Genomic DNA, 20,176 nt, shown 5'->3' on the forward strand with positions numbered 1-20,176 from the left:
AGAACCAACAGTCATTTGTCACACTTTGGTCATCATACTTTGATCTGGTTTCATCCAAATATCATCAAATTTCATGAAAAACAATGATTTTGACCAGTCATGACATTTAAAGCTTTTTGACTCTCTCCACCTCAACCTTTGACTGAGGTTGTTCAGTTCACCTGTCCACTGGTTGTGTTCTGTGCAGTGGAGTCTCTGTCCCTCACGGTTCGGTCCCGGTTCCGAATTGGAAAGGTATAGCGACGGCTATATGTGAACAGCCGCTTAAGAGGCTGGTCTCTCCTGTCAGCAACACTTGGATATCAGCAGGTCCTCATGGACTGCAGACTGTAAACACAAATTGTACAGAAAAGCATATAAAGGTTTTGTCTGGCTACCCAGACTCTTTGCTCCAGCCAAACGCTACGCCATGCCCAAGGACGTTAGTTTCTTCTCAGCAATGAGTCTGGTTCTGGGTAGCTCTGAGTACCTCCCCAACCCTTCACCAATGCAAACAAATTCGGGGCCTTCTGATTTGTCCAGAAACCGAGGGGTTGGGCCAGAGACAGAACACACTTGAGTAAAGCCATGGTTTGAAAATGTATCATTGGCGTTGATACTCTGATTATATCCACTCGCTAAGGACTTTTGTTTTGTAAAACATCCCTCATCACCACAAACAAATTAATAATTGATGGCAGTCTCAGATGCTGACCACACCGCTCGCGTCGTGTGCACAAGCACTGCAAAGGAAATGTACACATACATGTTATTCAATCATTGCACCCACACTGCTCGCGTCTGCGTTGCCAGGTGCTAAAATAGAACTTGGTTCTATTTGTGACAATCGATGCGCTGCAAGTCCTGCCTCTCCCATCTCCTCATTGGTTTTTAGGAGCATATACCCACAAGCCATCTTCTCATTGGTTTTTAGGAGCCAATACCCACATAGGTGATTGAAAGATGAACTGAGGTCCAGACTCCAGTCCAGTTGGTTGTGGTAATGCACCTTAAAGTTGGTTTCCAACCGACATATGAAGTCCGCAGAAGAATAAGCCTGAAATGTACCCTTTATTTAACTAGGCAAGTCAGCCTGAAGGAAGAGAGATTACTAGAAAACAAACTTTTCCCCTTTTTATTTGTGGATTAATTGTCAGAGTAGAGGACCTTGTGCATTTAAGGTAAAATAACAACCCAATGTTTATTTCCCAGGACAAATTAGATAGCAACAGCAAGCTAGCTAGCTAAATGCCCATAAATATGTAATGCTTTTCGACCTATCCCCAAATTAATATAGTTGGTTCAGAGTTTGTTTTGGTATTTCAACATGCGTGTCCTGATCGTGTCTGGGGGACATGATATTATAAAATATTAACCACAGTCAAGTCTGGGATGCCAGTTGACGTACGACGCCTCCTGCCGGCCATGTTAGAAAACCACCGCATTTATTATTTAGACAACAGCTGAGTGGATACCCAAGCTGCATGATAACATTGCCTAAAACTTGTTGATTTATATCACCACGGTCAATTTCTGGTGATGGGAAATCGATGCTTTCTGAAACTTGGGGCTTTCACCAAATTGTACCGAAAAAGGTTAATTACTCTGAGCTTTTAACACAGTGCGCATCAGTGACATCTGCTGGTCAGCATGTTTGATGTTTATATGCAGTATACTTGTTTTCCGATGCATCCATCAAAACGTCGTGGTGCAATGGGTAGGTGTGAGCGTTGATTTAGTACATTCAATTAGAATGTGGGGTTCACATCCTATTTGTCCTTTTTTCCGCCAGTTTATTAAAAACGGGTATTATTTAGGATCCAGAAGACAAAAGATTATCATAGGTTACACAAAAAAGTTTTATTTGAACAACTATGGGAAGAAACTACATTTTCAACCATAGCCAGGATTATATATTGTGCCTACGCTAGTGTCTGATCCCAAATCGCTGTCCCTACCTGCACTAGCGTTGATGTACTAGAAGATTTAAAAATCGAAGTAAATTGGTAAATAAGGTGTCCAGTAGAGGTCGGTGTATGACAGAAACATTGTATTGAATTCCGTGGGATCAAGAATTTTGCAAATTATGGTTCGAAAAAGCACACTAGCTCAGTGTTTGAAACGAACAACTTTACAAAAGATGGTGGTTACATGGCATGGTTTAGGATGTTAAATAAAAAACCTGAGCAGCCTATGCTTCTCTAAACAAAGAATGTAAAAGTTAGAAATACAATGTAGCCAGTGTTTCAAATAAAAAAAATACATTTATACAGGAATGTAATCCTGTGCTGTAAGAACACGACTGACTTGCGCTGCTCTACAGGCTGAGCCACCTGTCAGGTGAGAAAAGCAGAAGAATATCTAGAATAACTCTATGTACTGTCCAGCAGAGGTCGCTGTTTTGGAAGCTACTGACTTGGATCAAACGAAGCTTTTTACCTCATTTATCACGAGGTAACTGCTTGTCAACTTTGCCTTGGGTTTTAATTAAACTTTTCCCACTCAATTTTACATATTAACAACAAACTTTGGATACATCATTTGATAATTATCAATAAAAACTACTATAGTTGTTTCATTTACAATCACTGTTCTGAGAAAGAAAAGGTCTCGAGATTCGATACTGTGTTATGGTTTCAGGATAGATTAATCCGCCATTTGGCTGTACGCCCTGAACTATCGTTCACCTGCTAAAACTGAATTATCTAGACAAAATTCAAAGATTCTTGAAAGCTCCCAGCAGAGCTGGAATGAGATCAGCACTCTCATGCCTTCTTCAGAGCAACTGGAAACTCAAAAATCTCCGACTTAAGTGCGTTCAAAATAACTGGGAACTCTGGGGGAAAATATGAGCTCCGACTGGAAATCCAAGTCGAGAACTTGGGCCTCTTTCTACAGCTCCGACCTGAAGATCACTGACGTCTTGATTAGACTGTGTTTTTTCCCCCTTCTCTGAGTTCCCAGTGGTCTTGAAAGCACCATCAGTTCCGATTTCCGACACTTGTCAGATAGTACTGTGACGTCCGAAGCTTCGAACGTCATCCTCACGTGGTATTGCTACTTTGACGCAAGCATTGAAACGTTGTCGAATCAGTAGTGCTTTGAAAACTGCATCGGAGCTTCTGTATTAATCATCTCGTCACTACCTTCAGGGATCCCCAGACCCACCTCACGCCCCTTTTCCTTCACCAGCAGCACCTCTAGACCCTCCTGTAAGAGACAGGTGATACAAATTACACAGACATACACTACCCTAAGGTACATACACGGATAATAAACACACTTTCAACATGGAGTATTAACCCATCCTCACTACATTTGAGTCCTATACTGTAGTTACAGAATGACTTCATTGTTGTTAAGCCCATCATGGTGGACAAAAAAATGTTGTGGGCAAAAATAACTTATAAATCAAGTCATCAGACAAACCTGAATAAAATATTTTGACATGTACAGTAGGTGTTTGTTAGTGTGTGGGTATGTGTAGGTATATTTAGTAAGTGTACATTATATCGGTTATAAAGCACTGTCGTGTGTAGGCAGAATAGGGCGAGATCCGAAGTGATATATACTAAAGAGTCTCAATGAAAGTCTTAGAATTAAAAGTCCCATTTTGTGTTTATTAAACATAAACAAGTGTTAAATACACCATATATGTAAACCACACATACACGCATCTCTGTGTGCTTAGCAGACATCTCAGCTTGGATGTCGGCCCACCACCTCAAGCTCAACCTCGACAAGACATAACTGCTCTTTCTCCCGGGGAAGGTCTGCCCACTCCAAGACTTCTCCATCATGGTTGACAACTCCACAGTTGACATCTCCACTGTGTCCCCCTACCAGAGTGCAAAGACCCTTGGCGTGACCTTGGACAACACCCTGTCATTCTCTGCAAACATCAAAGCAGTGACTTTCCTGCAGGTTCATGCTCTATAACAGTAGAGTACGACCCTTCCTCACACAAGAAGTGGCGCAGGTCCTAATCCAGGCTCTTGTCATCTCCAGTCTAGACTACTGCAACTCTCTGTTGGATGGGCTCCCTGCTTGTGCCATCAAACCCCTGCAACTTATCCAGAATGCCACAGCCCGCCTGGTGTTCAACCTTCCCAAAGTGTTCAACTGCTCCTTGGCACACTACTGGCTTCCAGTCGAAGCTCACATCCACTACAAGACCATGGTGCTTGCCTACAGAGCAGCAAGGGGAACTGCCCCTCCCTACCTTCAGGCTATGGTCAAACCCTACACCCCAACTCAAGCATTCTGTTCTGCATCCTCTGGTCTCTTGGCCGTCCCACCAGTGGGGATCAGCCCCCACTCAGCCCAGTCAAAGCGCTTCTCTGTCCTGGTGGAACCAGCTTCCCACTGATGTTAAGACAGAAGAGCCCCCCCCCACTTGCTAAGTCTGTTATATGTCACATTTTGAAAAAGTACACTGAATGCACGATTGCGTTGACTCCCACCATTCGTTCATTTTCATACAGCGCATCAATTTATTGGATTATCAGCTGTTATCAAACACATGAGTCGGAAAAGATTAGTGAATTCTACTAGATCAAATGCCAAAATGAATATGCAGTTTAAGTATGAAGTACGCTAGTATGGGTATTCGGACACGGCCACTGCCTGGATGCAATATTCTACACAGGAATATTCAACACTGAAATCTGTTACATTCTGATTTAGAATAACAAGAGTATCTTTGTGTTCAATGCAAGGTTTGATCTAAAGATCAGAAGCCATCGAGTGGAATGGTTACTTTCTATGTTATATAGTGAAAAGTTTTTTCTGCTGGTGTATCCTGAGGTAGCTCCTATGAGAACCTCTTCCCGCAGTGGTTACAGGCAAACTGCCTTTCTCCCATGTTAAGCTTCAGGCGCATCTTCAGCTTGTTCTGGTGGGGAAAAGTATTTCCAAACTAGTGGCAGCTATACATTTTCTTCCCTGTGTGGACCCTCTGGTGCCTCTTCAGGCTGGACGAGTGGGAGAAGCTCATGTGACACTGGGGACAGCTGAAGGGTTTCTCACCTGAGTGGACCCTCTGGTGGCTCTTCAGGTTCCAAGCCTGGGAGAAGCACATGTGACACTGGGTACAGCTGAAGGGTTTCACCCCTATGTGGACCCTCTGGTGGATCTTCAGGTTGCCAGACTGTGTGAAGCGCATGTGACACTGGGTACAGCTGAAGGGTTTCTCCCCTGTGTGGACCCTCTGGTGTCTCTTCAGAGTGCCAGCCTGGGTGAAGCGCATGTGACACTGGGTACAGTTGAATAATTTCTCCCCTGTATGGACCCTCTGGTGGATTTCCACCTTCTGGGGGCAGCTGAAGCCTTTGTTACAGAACATGCAGAGGAACCGTTTCTCTTTACTGTTGCCTGATGTTGCTCCCTCTCCCCGAGTCTTGGACCTTACATCCTTTGAATTCAATACCTGATCAAAAAGGACGCAGCCGTGTAAATTGGAAGGTGCCATCGATGTGGACTCTGGGTCTGAATCCCTGAACGCGTGTAAAGGGGAGTGGGTTGCGATATTTGGATTTGGCTCTAAGCTTTCCCTGTAGTCTAAGAAGTCACTAGTGTTGCCCTGCGGCTGGCCTCCTAAGTGAGTATCGTCGGCATTCCATGTCAGAGGGTCACCCTCCTCCTTCACAGTCACTTCATCTACAACCAGACCCTCCCCTTTCTTATCTAAGGACCCTTCAGAGTATACATTACCACTGTACTGGTTCCAGTCCCCTCTCATTGGATTAGTCTGTGTATCTAAGCCCACAGGCATGTCACCAGGTATCGTCTCTGTAGTGTATGAATAGGACGGATCATTGCTATTCTGTAACGTGTCACTTGAGTCCTGATGGGACAGAACCTTCCTCGGGCTCCCATAAAGTAAATACTCAGAGTGGCGACCAGGAGAACAGTCCAGTCGCTCCAGCACTGTTAAAGTCGTAGTGTCCGTCTCTGACTTGAGGACAGCATTCAGCGTTCCACTGACGTCCGTGATGCTGTGTCGGGTCCTGGGCAGCGCTGGTGTGGTGGTGGGGTCCTCCATGGCTACAGGGGGTGCCACTCCAGACGCTGCACCATCCTGGATGTCTCTGCTGTGCCGTGGGTGCTCTCCTTCAGACCTCTCCAGCTTGACCCCAGGACCTGCAGCCTCTGCAGACTGACACAAGAGGGGAGGTTATTAGTGGTACATGAGTTGAATTGGATAACAATGTCATTGGGAAGTCTCACAAGCTCCCCTATGGCAGATAAATCAGGATGTACATGTAAGCAAGTGAATAGCTGAAGGGAGCCTTTCTGAAATAAACAGGCCACATTTGATGTACTGTAATTTGTTACACTATGACACTAACCTCTTTCACGATAACATGCTGGGTTGAGGTTCCAGTCCCCTCATTTATAGCTATGGGTTGGTCATCTCTCCACGCGTTGTGTTCCGCTGGCTTCATAAAGCAGCTGTGGCCTTCACCTAAAAGAGTGATTGGGGGAAAAGGGATGGTGAAATAAGGTACTGTCAATGCGCAACTCTATATTCTACACTATTGACACTGTCTACATTTGGCAAGGAGGATCTAAGGTAACACTTCTTATTGACATACTATTTATTGGTGGATTGATTATGTTCCTTGTGTCACATTAGTTTAGTTGAGCATGACAATAGGAAATTCAGCAAATCAAGAATCTGCTTAGAATATGGTATTGTGTCTTTGTGCAAGAAGAATTTGTTCTTAATTGACCTGCCTGGTAAAATACATAAAAATGTACAAGATAGTTAAGTAATCAGGTGAAGTATTGCATACTATCCAAACACTGACCAAGACCCAATTATGGGTAACATGTGCAGAGGGGAACGGGGCGACATGCGTCACAGCCTCGGCCTTCTGCAAAATCTAAATGTACCTCTTGCCATTCCTCTGTATCGGTCGAGGATCTTGACACTACTGGGACGACTAGCTAGGGCGCGCTCTCGTATTGTCCTCTCTGCGCGCTCCCGTGCCACTTTCAGTTCTGTCCGCAATGCCCTGTTTTCTTTCTGGCTTTGAGTTATTTCCAAACGAAACACTGCATAGTCGTCGTCTACGAGTTTACAGATCTCTGCCACGGCTGCATTCGCTAGCACCTCCATGATGGAGGCTATTTGAGTGTGAAAAACCATACGTTTAGCCATTGTTAGCAGCTACTAGCTAGCTTTACTTAAATAACATCTATCAACCAAATCCAGTCTCCAACGCGAATTAAATACTACCTGGAGTAAGTATGTGATTCTTTGCAGATAAATTAGTCATATGTTGAGTTCCAGGGTGTTAATAAACGTCTAAATAACAACAATAAAAACACTAACGTACAAAATTGTTCTTGATTTAATGTTCACTTCCGTTAACACTGAAGAAAAATGATCTAATTGGTCGGCGTCATAGCGCAAATGGTGTGGTTAAATGAAAAAAGGTATGCGCGCTGTTCTTTGAAATACGGTACTTACTGATCAGTATCTATCTTTCAAGCTTAGAGCCGACTTGTTTAGAAAGAATAGTGTGTTAGCAAGAATACAGTAGAAAATATTATAATGACTTCATTCCATCTAGATCACCACAGTAAGGTAAATATTCAACTGTCCTTGTTCTAGCCTAGGTTTACTGTCTCTCTAAAAACAGGTATTTACACAAGCCTGTTTCAAATGATAAGTTAATGAGGGGTCTATGGTTAATTACCCTCTTAGCCCTAGTGTTTGATGGGTACCTTTTGTGGTGAATGCCCATCCTGACCCTGTCTGTATTCGTGGGGTAACCATGAGGTTGCTAAGGAAGGCTAGACCCAGGTCCAGGCCCTTCTACCAACCCAGTCCCCAGGCATTAAACAAGACCCTGAAGGAGAAGACAGACTTGCTGATAGGCTACCACCAGGGGTCTCCCACCACTATGTGAAGGCTGAAGCCCAGGGTGACCTGCTCTGTTCATCACAGATACTGTGGTGATTGTATCACAGAGAGAAACCCTCCTATCTCTATCAGCCCCAGGCCCTGCTTCATCCCTGCACTGAGACTGTGAAGAGAATGGTCTGGGCTGCAGACTGGATCCCTGACTGGAGTCTCTGTCTCTATGATGACCACCAGGACTGAGGTTGTTCAGTCCACCTGTCCACTGGTTGTGTTCTGTGTGGTGGTGGAGTCTCTGTCCCTCGTGGTTCGTTCCCGGTTTCTACTCTGGAAGAAACAGCGACGGCTCCTGATCCAGGGTCCTGATCTGGGGCCATGGTTTGTGACAAGCTGCTTCAGAGGTCCAGTCTCTGCTACCAGCAACACTGGATATCAGCAGGTCCTCATGGACTGCAGACAGTAAACACAAATTGTACAGAAGAACATATAAAGGTTTATATAAGAAACTCTTTGCTGTACAAACAGAAACATGATATTATTAAATGTTAACCACAGTCAAGCCCATCTCTAACACTGTTAGGTACCTAACAATATGGAGCCATTGAAGTCAATTATTTAAAAAATGTCCTTATGTGAATTAAGTATAATGTTTTGTTTTGACTGGGATAAGGGAAACTCCGTCCCTGCAATGAGACAAAAATAACCAAGTCAGTCAGCACAGAGTGTGGGAAATTTAAGGGCCATCAGTCTACACGTAGCCAGCTATGTTTGTGGAAAACATTTCATCACAGGTATTGTATTATATGGAGCTATACACCTTTAATGGTAGTCCATAACTCCCTTGTGTTTAACAGCCAATCAGTATCACTCTTGAGGTTTAAGGTCAAGGGGATATGTAAATGAGCGGTCTTGCAGTTTGAAGTGTGCACAGTGTTAATCATTACCATGCTTCAGTCTATGTAATTGCAGATGACATGATAATTGCAGCAGCCACCAAAGAAGAGCATGACTGCATTCTACAGCAGGTGATGGGCATAGCTATCCGTCTGAATGTGAAGTTCAATGCTGACAAGATACAATACATGGTGAGTGAAGTACATGGGACACATCAGCGCAGACAGGGTTAAAGCAGGCAACTCCAAGGTGACAGCAGTCACACAGATGCCCCCACCAGAAGACAGAGTTTACTGGGTATGACACGTTTCCTAACCCAGTATAACCAAGATGAAGCCACGCTCACTGCACCACTCAGAATGCTCTTCAGGAAGGACATGGCACGGCAGTGGCACCCAGAACAACAAGCAGCACTGGAGAGTGTTAATCGTTACTATTCTTCAGATATAAAGCTAAAAGTAATAGTACCTCAGTCCCCATTGTCACGTTAATTTTACAGTGCCACCTAGAGCACGAGTGGTAAGACGTTTAACTTTAGTATAGTCCATTTGTTACTCCACTCACTACTTGTATCTGTTTGTTTTGCGTTGTTGGTCTTTGCTAGTTTAATGGTCCAGTCGGTAGGTAGCTAGGATTCACTCACTCACTCACATGGCTGGTATCACCGTCATGAAAAGGGGCATGAGGGAATCCCTACAATATGACGTTTTTCTAAGTAGTGAGAACGCTCTGGAGCAGACAATGTTGAAAATACATTTTTAGACATGTACGTTTCTTAAATGTAGTTTTGCAATTCACAAAAACAAGCGAACAAGATTTGCATTTGTACCTGGGTAACCACAGGTTGTTTTCCCTACAGGCGGGCATTCTATCTAATACTGACTGGAACTACACACTATACATGGGCCGAATGGCCTCTCTCCTGTTTGGATCTTCAGGTGCACCTTCAGCTGGTGCTGGTAGGAGAACCTCTTCTCACACTGGGAGCAGCTGCAGGATTTCTCCCCTATGTAAGAAATCCTATGGCGCCTCTTTAGGTTGAACGAGTGGGAGAAACTGGCCGGGAACAGGTGGCAGCCGAACACTTACTTGTCTATTAATGTTCTGTGGGGACCCCAGGATAGAGTAACTGCTGATTTTGTACAGCTAATGGGGATCCTAATAAAATACCAAATACCACAGCTGGTTGTTGAAGTTGTTCAAAGAGATTATGTTATGCCTTATGTTGCAGAAACTTGGTTCAGGATCTCTGGAGGTATTTCGACATTCCCTGGCCTTTCAATCAAATGTAAAGTTATATAACAATCCTAAATTGTAGCCTATACATTGACAATGTACATGTTTTCATTTAGAAATCTACATCATGCATGTTTTTGTTTACATTTACAAAGCTAATATCTCCCTCTGATTGTATGATTATCTTTTGTGTTAATGATTTAAAGTAAATATTTCTCATGACATTTCACAAATGTCCCATTTCGAATCAATGATCAAACACTGGATGAATTGGATAAATAGCTAGGTTTAGCCTAAAACATTGGAAACAATATATATATGTTTAATGACCAGTCTTTTATCAACATTTGGTTGTTCTTGTATTTCCACAAGTGCATTTCTTAGAAAAACAACAATGATTGGGTTTAGATCTTCTGTTAAATTGGTGTTTGCATTATTTTGTGAAAGTGAAGTTCAATGGTAGAAATGAAGGCTATGCTTCTTGCTGGACATATAGTTGATGTAGTCAGTTGGTTTTGAGATCTGATTTGGCCTATTCAATTACTGAACACATTGGTCAATTGCATTTGATTGGTCAGTGAAAAGTACAGTTTCCACCAATGGTTCTCACACATACTGTATAGACAGTATATAGGCCTAATAGTACACAACAATAATACATCACTAATAGTTACTTTCCAGGTAATGACCCGCAGCTAATCAGTGGCTTCCTCCTCATTAATCAAGCACACATACATACGTGTGACTCAAATCATTAGTATTGTAATATTAGTAAGGCTAAGTTATTCATTATTTATATCCGTCTACTTCAGTGGTCACCAACCAGTCGATCTCCAAGGCTTTAGTAGTCGATCGGCAAACATTTCTGTAAAAAAACAACAACGATAGCCTTGTTCCTATTTTTTTTTTTATTAGTCTCGGGCTGTTGGTGGTAGGTGAAGACAATTCAGCTGCCCTGCGCACCGGGTAGGCAAACTGTTGCCATTTCATGTGTCTGAAGGTACAAATGCTGCCTTCCCGGTGGGCCTGGAGAGGAAATCAAGTGCACAATTTTTAATTTTTTTTTATTTCACCATTATTTTTAACCAGGTAGGCTAGTTGAGAACAGGTTCTCATTTACAACTGCAACCTGGCCAAGATAAAGCAAAGCAGTGCAACACAAACAACAACACAGAGTTACACATGGAATAAACAAACATACAGTCAATAATACAATAGAAAAAGTCTATATACATACAGTGTGTGCAAATGAGGTAGGTTAAGGGAGGTAAGGCAATAAATAGGCCATAGTGGCGAAATAATTACAATAAAGCAATTAAACACTGGAGTGATAGATGTGCAGAAGATGAGTGTGCAAGTAGAGATACTGGGGTGCAATGGAGCAAAATAAATAACAGTATGGGGATGAGGTAGTTGGATGGGCTATTTACAGATGGGCTATGTACAGGTGCAGTGATCTGTGAGCTGCTCTGACAGCTGGTGCTTAAAGTTAGTGAGGGAGACATGAGTCTCCAGCTTCAGTGATTTTTGCAGTTCGTTCCAGTCATTGGCAGCAGAGAACTGGAAGGAAAGGCGGCCAAAGAAGGAATTGGCTTTGGACAGTGCTATGCCTCCGCTTGTCAATCAGATTGATCAGATGACCGAGTCTGCAGTATCGTAGGAGGCATAAAAGAAAGCTACGGCAAAATTGATGCTGTGAGATTTCAAAACGTTTAAAACCATGACTAGAGAGAGACTGTCAACGAATACAGCAAAGACTTGCTGTTTTTATGAGTGAGTCACATGCTAATGGAAAAGCCCTGTCTATGGTCATCTCGTCACGCAGACAGCTTTGGCTCTTACAGTGAGGGAAAAAAGTATTTGATCCCCTGCTGATTTTGTACGTTTGCCCACTGACAAAGAAATGATCAGTCTATAATTTTAATGGTAGGTTTATTTGAACAGTGAGAGACAGAATAACAACAAAAAAATCCAGAAAAATGCATGTCAAAAATGTTATAAAATGATTTGCATTTTAATGAGGGAAATAAGTATTTGACCCCTCTGCAAAACATGACTTAGTACTTGGTGGCAAAACCCTTGTTGGCAATCACAGAGGTCAGACGTTTCTTGTAGTTGGCCACCAGGTTTGCACACATCTCAGGAGGGATTTTGTCCCACTCCTCTTTGCAGATCTTCTCCAAGTCATTAAGGTTTCGAGGCTGACGTTTGGCAACTCGAACCTTCAGCTCCCTCCACAGATTTTCTATGGGATTAAGGTCTGGAGACTGGCTAGGCCACTCCAGGACCTTAATGTGCTTCTTCTTGAGCCACTCCTTTGTTGCCTTGGCCGTGTGTTTTGGGTCCTTGTCATGCTGGAATACCCATCCACGACCCATTTTCAATGCCCTGGCTGAGGGAAGGAGGTTCTCACCCAAGATTTGACGGTACATGGCCCCGTCCATCGTCCCTTTGATGCGGTGAAGTTGTCCTGTCCCCTTAGCAGAAAAACACCCCCAAAGCATAATGTTTCCACCTCCATGTTTGACGGTGGGGATGGTGTTCTTGGGGTCATAGGCAGCATTCCTCCTCCTCCAAACACGGTGAGTTGAGTTGATGCCAAAGAGCTCCATTTTGGTCTCATCTGACCACAACACTTTCACCCAGTTGTCCTCTGAATCATTCAGATGTTCATTGGCAAACTTCAGAAGGGCATGTATATGTGCTTTCTTGAGCAGGGGGACCTTGCAGGCACTGCAGGATTTCAGTCCTTCACGGCGTAGTGTGTTACCAATTGTTTTCTTGGTGACTATGGTCCCAGCTGCCTTGAGATCATTGACAAGATCCTCCCGTGTAGTTCTGGGCTGATTCCTCACCGTTCGCATGATCATTGCAACTCCACGAGGGGAGATCTTGCATGGAGCCCCAGGCCGAGGGAGATTGACAGTTCTTTTGTGTTTCTTCCATTTGCGAATAATCGCACAAACTGTTGTCACCTTCTCACCAAGCTGCTTGGCGATGGTCTTGAATAGTTAGTGAAAGCGGTTAGTGTAACATAAAAACAATCTTGTCCCTGACATCCTTGGAGAGCTCATTGGTCTTGGCCATGGTGGAGAGTTTGGAATCTGATTGATTGATTGCTTCTGTGGACAGGTGTCTTTTATACAGGTAACAAACTGAGATTAGGAGCACTCCCTTTAAGAGTGTGCTCCTAATCTCAGCTCATTACCTGTATAAAAGACACCTGGGAGCCAGAAATCTTTCTGATTGAGAGGGGGTCAAATACTTATTTCCCTCATTAAAATGAAAATCAATTTATAACATTTTTGACATGCGTTTTTCTGGATTTTTTTGTTGTTATTCTGTCTCTCACTGTTCAAATAAACCTACCATTAAAATTATAGACTGATCATTTTTTTGTCAGTGGGCAAACGTACACAATCAGCACGGGATCAAATACTTTTTTCCCTCACTGTACAGACAAAGATGTCGGCCTCCGTGAAGAAACCCTTTATGGAGCTGGGTTTTTTTTTGGGGGGGGTCCTGGTGTGGACACCATTTTGGACCAAATGGCGAAGCTGCGGAAAGACAAAGAGACCCTGCAGTCTTTCATGGGTCCCCCCTGCCCCGCGTTACCCTACCCAGAGACCATTGCAGTCTAGACCTCAGATCTCCCCTGCCTTGTAAGGCCGCTTGGGCCCTCCCCCAAACCAGTCACACCCTGATCAGCCACGTCAACAGGCTCTGGGTCAGCAGTGGCGCCACCACCAGCACAGGCAGCGGCATAACAAGCACTATCCCTCTGCTCCGAAGAAGGACGTGCCCCCTCAGTCATCCTGATGGGTGTGGCACCAGCATCAGCCGCTTCTCCCATGCCCATCGGGCAAAGTGGGAGCTTGTGGAGTCCCCCTTGGTGCTGGATACAGTACTAGAGGGGTACAAACTGCAGTTCCGTTGCCGGCCACCACCTTTCAGAGAAGTTTGGTCAACTACAATAGCCAACCCCCTGAAAAGAGAAGCTCTCCAACTGTAGATTGCATTCTTTACCAGCAGGGAGGCAATCAGATAAATCAAAGCATCAGAACACCACAGTGGGTTCTATGGAGTATATTTCCTAATCCCCAAGTGGGATGGCAGCTTTCACCCCATCCTGGACTTGATGCCTCGCAACTGGTGCTTGAAAACCCTGCCCTTCAAGATGTTATCAGCCCAGGCCAGTGGTTCACCACTGTCAACCTAAAAGATGCCTACTTCCACGTACCGATCCACCCGGCTCTCAGGACGTTCCTGCACTTTGCATTCAACGGCATAACGTACAAGTACCAAGTGTTACCTTTCGGCCTCTCCCTGGCACCAAGAACATTCACAAAATGCATGGATGCCACTCTAGCACCGCTAACATCACAAGGGATGATCATACTAAATTACGTAGACGATTGGCTAATCTGTGCTCAGTCACAAAAACAGGCAGCAGCAGTCACGACATCTCTCCTGAAGCACATCTCAGAGCTAGTCCTCAGGTTGAACACGCAAAAAAAGCCACCTGGTCCCCATACAAACTGTGACCATCGTGGGCATGAGGATCGACTCATCTCTAATGAGGGCTCAACTCACTGAAGTATGAGTCCAGAAAATAGTAGATCAGCTCAATCCTTTTGTCCAAGACCAGAAGGTGACTGTTCGTCAGTGTCAGAGACTGATGGATCTCCTCTCCGCAACCTCTCTTTTTACCCCACTGGGCCTTCTACACTTGAGAACCCTGCAGAGGTGGTGCAATGCTCAAGGTTTACGTCCCAACAGAGGTCTGTGCTCTCATGCTGCGTTTACATGCTAGTCGGAATTAGGAAACTCGGAAAATGACACGGCACGCGTATAACTACAACCAGTCGGCAAGTCAGAAATGTCAGAGTTTCCTAGTTCTGACTAGCACCTCAACGCGGCACCAGTTCCGACGCCTGTCAGATGATAGTGTGACGTCCGAAGCTTCGAATGTCATCATCATGTGGTATTGCCACTTTGATACAAGCATCGATATGTTGTGTCGAATCAGTAGTGCTTTGAAAACTGCATCGGAGTGTCAGAGCTCAGTATCAATCATTCCATCACTACCCTCAGGGTTCCCCAGACCCTCCTCACACCCCTCTTCCTTCACCAGCAACACCTCTGGACCCTCCTCCTCCTGGAAGAGACAGGTGATACAGATCACGCAGACATACACTACCCAAAGGTACGTACGTACACACACACGCGCGCACACATAATAAACACACTTTCAACATGGAGCATTATTAACCCATCCTCACTACATTTGAGTACTATACTGTAGTTACCGAATTACTTCATTGTTGTTAAACCCATCATGGAGGACATAAATATGTTGTGTGTAAAAATAACTGATATAAGTCAAAAGTCATGATCACACAAACCTGACTAAACTATTTTGACGTGTACGGTAGGTGTTTGTTGGTATGTGTAGGTATACAGTGCATTCGGAAAGTATTCAGACCCCTTGACTTTTTCCATATTTTGTTATGTTACAGCCTTATTCTGAAATGTATTAAATACTTTTTTCCCTCATCAATCTACACACAATACACCATAATGGCCAAGCAAAAACAGGTTTAGAATGTTTGCTAATGTATTAAAAATAAAAAACTGAAATACCTTAATTACATAAGTATTCAGACCCTTTGCAATGAGACTTGAAATTGAGCTCAGGCGCATCCTGCCAAAAGTGCTTCAACAAACTACTGAGTAAAGTGTCTGAATACTTATGTAAATGTGTTATTTCCTGTTTTTTTATTTTTTATACTTTTGCAAAAATTTCTAAAAACCTGTTTTTGCTTTGTCATCATGGGGTTTTGTGTGTAGATTGAGGGGGGGAAAAACAATTTCATCCATTTTAGAATAAGGCTGTAACGTAACAAAATATGGAAAAAGTCAAGAGGTCTGAATACTTTCCAAATGCACTGTATTTCGTGTGTACAGTATATAGGTATAAAGCACTGTCATGTGTATGCAGAATAGGATGAGATCAGAAGTGATGTATACTAAAGAGTCTCAATGAAAGTCTTAGAATGAAAAGTCCCATTTTATGTTTATTAAACATAAACGAGAGTTAAATACACCATATATGTAAACCACACATACACACGCATCTGTGTGTGTCTGGCAGAAATCTCAACTTGGATATCGGCCCACAACCTCAAGCTCAACAAGATGTTGCTGCTCTTCCTGCCGTGGAAAGCCTGCCCGCTCAAAGACCTCTCCATCACGGTTGACATCTCCACTGTGTCCCCCTCCCAGAGTGCAAAGAACCTTGGCGTGACCCTGGACAACACCCTGTCATTTTCAGCAAAAATCAAAGCAGTGACTCACTCCAGCCGTAGAGTACGACCCTTCCTCAGACAGGAAGCTGCGCAGATCCTAATCCAGGCGCTTGTCATCTTCATTCTAGACCAAAATCTGCATGAACTTGACAAACTGCATTATTTTTCTAATTGAAAAGTGTCTTGGGAAAAAAATCAAGTAGTTGAATGGAAGTAATGAAATAGGCATTTGTGAACATCATATAGCCTACACAGTACAAACACGATATGTAACAGACTTTTTAGGCTTATATCACACAATGGCTGTGTCCGAATACCCATAGTAGCGTACTAAATAGTATGCCAAAAAATACAATTCTATAATATATGAAATGTTGAAAATAGTACACCAAATGCATCATCTATTGTGTGATTACGTAGACTCCCGCCATTCGTTCTTTTTGGTACAGAGCATTAATTTTTCTGATGATCAGCTGTTGTCAAACACGTGAGTGGGAAAAGGTGAGTGAATTCTACTAGATCCAATGCCGAAATTAGTATGCAGTTTAAGTATATCGTACGCTAGTATGGGTATTCGGACAAGGCCACTGTCTCAATACAATATTCTACACAGGAATATTCAACACTGAAATCTGTTACTCTTGTTATTCCAAATGAAAATGTATCTTTAATGCAAGGTTTGATCTAAATGTCAGAAGCTATCGAGGGGAATGGTTACTTTCTATGTTATAGAGTCAAATGTTTTTTCTGCTTATGTATCCTGAGGTAGCTCCTCTCTGAGAAACCTCTTCCCGCAGTGCGTACAGGCAAACGACCTTTCTCACGTGTGAAACTTCAAGTGCATCATCAGCTGGTTCTGGTGGGAGAACGTCTTCCCACACTAGGGGCAGCTGAATTGTTTCTTCCCTGTGTGGATCCTCTGGTGCCTCTTCAGGCTGGATGAGTGTGAGAAGCGCATGTGACACTGGGTACAGCTGTAAGGTTTCTCCCCTGTGTGGACCCTCTGGTGGATCTTCAGGTTCCAAGCCAGGGAGAAGCGCATGTGACACTGGGTACAGCTGAAGGGTTTCACCCCTATGTGGACCCTCTGGTGGATCTCCACCTTCTGAGGGCAGTTGAAGCCTTTGTTACAGAACATACAGAAGAACCGTTTCTCCTTATTACCGCCTGATGTTGCTCCCCCTCCCTGGGCTCTAGCCCTGTCGTTTGAGTTTAATACCTGATCGAAAAGGGCACGGTTGTGTGAATCGGAAGGTGCCATAGACGTGGACGCTGGGTCGCGATCCTTGAGCGTGTGTAAAGGGGAGTGGGTTGCGATATTTGGATTTGGCTCTAAGCTTTCCCTGTAGTCTAAGAAGTCACTCTTGTTTTCCTGAGAGTGTCCTTCTCCTAAGTGAGTCTCGTCTGCATTCCATGTCAGAAGAGCATCACCCTCCACTTTCACAGTCACCTCATCTATGACCAGACCCTCCCCTTTCTTATCTAGGCACCCTTCAGAATATACACTACTACTGTACCGGTTCCAGTCCCCTCTCATTGAATTAGTCTGTGTATCTAAGCCCACAGGCACGTCACCAGGTATCATCTCTGTGTCTGTAGCGTATGAACAGGACGGATCATTGCCAGTCTCTAACGCATCACCTGAGTCCTGATGGAATAGAACCGTCCTCGGGCTCCCGTACACTAAATACTCTGAGCGGGGAGCAGGAGGACAGCTCAGTCGCTCCAGCACCGTTAAAGACTCAGTGTCTGTCTCTGACTTGAGGACGGTGTTCAGCGTTCCACTGACCTCCGTGATGCTGCATTGGGCCCTGGGCAGTGCTGGGGCGAGGGTGGGGTCCTCCGTGGCTACAGCAGGCACTCCAGTCTGGATGTCTCTGCTGTGCGGTGGGTCCTCCTTTCCTTCATACCTTTCCAGCTTGAACCCAGGACCTGCAGCCTCTGCATCTGCAGACTGACACAAGAAGAGAGGAGATTATTACCGGTACATGAGTTGAATTGGATAACAATGTCATAGGGTAGTCTCACAAGCTCCCCTGTGGCAGATAAATCAGGATGTACATGTAAGCAAATGAATAGCTGAGGGTAGCCTTTGAAATAAATGGGCCACATTTGATTTATTGTAATTTTTTATGTTACACTAACCGCTTTCACGATAACATGCTGGGTTGAGGTTCCACTCCCCTCATCTATAGCTATTGGTTGGTCAACTCTCCACACGTTGTGTCCTACTGGCTTCACAAAGTTCCTGTGGCCTCCAGTGAGATGTCCTTCACCTAAGACAGTGATTGGGGGAAAAGAGGTAGTTAAATTAGGTACTGTCCATGCTTAATGCTATATTCTACACTATTGACAATATCTACAATTGGCAAGGAGGATCTAAGGTAACACTTATCATAACATCTTGATATACTATTTATTGATGGATTGATTATGCTCCATGCATCAGACTATTTAAATTTAGTATGACAATAGGAAATTCAGTGAATCAAGAATCTGATTAGAATATAGTATTGTGTCTTTGTGCAAGAAGAATTTGTTCTTAATTGACCTGCCCGGTAAAATAAAAGAATTATGCAAGATGGGGAAGTATTGCATACTATCCAAAAACGGACCAAGAACCAATTCTGGGTAACACATCTGAACACAAGCACAGAGGGGAACGGGGCGACAGGCCCCACAGCCTCGGCCTTCTGCAAAATCAAAATGTACCTCTTGCCATGCCTCTGTATCGGTCGAGGATTTTGACACTACTGGGACGACTAGCTAGGGCGCGCTCTCGAGTTGTCCTCTCTGCGCGCTCCCGTGCCACCTTCAGTTCAAGTAGCTGTAGTTTCCTCTGCAATGCCCTGTTTTCTTTCTGGCTTTGAGTTATTTCCAAACGAAACACTGCATAGTCGTCGTCGACGAGTTTACAGATCTCTGCCACGGCTGCATTCGCTAGCACCTCCATAATGGAGGCTATTTGTGTGTGAAAAACCATACATTTAGCCATTGTTAGCAGCTACCTAGCATTACTATCTACCAACCAAGTTCTGTCTCTAACGCGAATTAAATACTACCTGGGTGTAACTATGTGAGGCTATGCAGTTAAATTAGTCATATTCTGAGTTCCAGGGTGTTAATAAACGTCTAAATAACAACAATAGAAACACTAAGGTACGAAATTGTTCTTAGTCAATGTTCACTTCCGTTTACACTGAAGAGAACGGATCTAATTGGTCGGCGTCATGGCTCAAAATGGCGTCTTTAAATCAAAGGTATGCGCGCTGTTTGAATTACGTTACTGCTTATTACATGACACATCAAATCTCATATTCATGATCAGTATCTTTCAAGCTGAGAGCAGACCTGTTTAGAAAGAACAGTGTGTTAACAAGAATAGAGTAGAAAATAATATAATTACTTTATTCCATCTACATCACCTCAGTAAGGTAAATATTAACACCCAACATCAGCGGTATTTATAAAGCCACTGAACAAGCTAATTGGCACGTGTGTTTTTCTGTTGCTCATTGGAAAAACACAATTTCAGTCTTAGAGGTGTGTTTCCTCACCGATTCCGCATTTGGTTAATTAGCCCAATAATTAGCCCCCATGAAACACTGTAGACGCAGGATCCTATTTCACGTCCTCAAAATCCCCAATATGAATCTAACTAACATAACAAAAATCTTTAATTCATTTTGACGTTCATGCCGAGGGTGTTTTAGTTGCACAATTTTACATTAACTAAGGAGCTGATGGGCAGGACTATCTATGCTATTGGATAGAGCGCAGCCACTGCAGATGTTCACCCCATGTTAGTGAGCAAATGGACATTGTCAAATCAAAACCCAACCTTCATTTACCCGTTGTGATGCACGGATGTTCCAAACTCCGTTTTTAG

The 20,176-nt window shown here is 43.8% G+C and overlaps 2 protein-coding genes across 5 annotated transcripts in view; both read right to left on the reverse strand.

Moving 5' to 3' along the window:
* The window catches only part of LOC106602427 (zinc finger protein 41), a 61,839-nt gene extending 54,451 nt beyond the window's left edge, over positions 1–7,388 (reverse strand). Inside the window, exons 1-4 of one of the 4 annotated variants that reach the window (XM_014195057.2) lie at positions 6,877–7,368; positions 6,330–6,445; positions 5,008–6,136; positions 1,258–3,189 (exon numbers count right to left, since the gene is read on the reverse strand). In XM_014195057.2, coding sequence (XP_014050532.2) covers positions 3,149–3,189; positions 5,008–6,136; positions 6,330–6,445; positions 6,877–7,144 — 1,554 coding nt within the window. In that variant the 5' untranslated portion in view covers positions 7,145–7,368 and the 3' untranslated portion in view covers positions 1,258–3,148. Of the gene's footprint in view, positions 1–1,257; positions 3,190–3,578; positions 6,137–6,329; positions 6,446–6,876 lie in introns of those variants that run through there. The other 3 variants (XM_014195058.2, XM_014195056.2, XM_045717542.1) reach the window with 3 other exon arrangements.
* An 8,648-nt stretch (positions 7,389–16,036) lies between these two features.
* Positions 16,037–19,486, reverse strand: LOC106602444 (gastrula zinc finger protein XlCGF48.2-like). The gene is made up of 3 exons (XM_014195098.2): positions 19,000–19,486; positions 18,433–18,563; positions 16,037–18,241 (listed from the first exon to the last, which is right to left on the reverse strand). The coding sequence occupies exons 1-3, from the start codon at positions 19,280–19,282 to the stop codon at positions 17,168–17,170; spliced, it is 1,488 nt and encodes a 495-aa protein (XP_014050573.1). The 5' UTR covers positions 19,283–19,486; the 3' UTR covers positions 16,037–17,167.
* Positions 19,487–20,176: the final 690 nt, after the last annotated feature.

This window comes from Salmo salar, chromosome ssa04 (assembly GCF_905237065.1).
Source record: "Salmo salar chromosome ssa04, Ssal_v3.1, whole genome shotgun sequence".
Classification (NCBI taxonomy): Eukaryota; Metazoa; Chordata; class Actinopteri; order Salmoniformes; family Salmonidae; genus Salmo; species Salmo salar.

Coding starts and splice junctions, on each gene's coding strand:
- LOC106602444 (XM_014195098.2), bottom strand. CDS start 19,282: ATGGCTAAATGTATGGTTTTTCACACACAAATAGCCTCCATTATGGAG. Junction 18,564..18,999: donor ATACAGAGGCATGGCAAGAG/GTACATTTTGAT, acceptor TCACTGTCTTAG/GTGAAGGACATCTCACTGGA. Junction 18,242..18,432: donor AGCATGTTATCGTGAAAGCG/GTTAGTGTAACA, acceptor TTCTTGTGTCAG/TCTGCAGATGCAGAGGCTGC.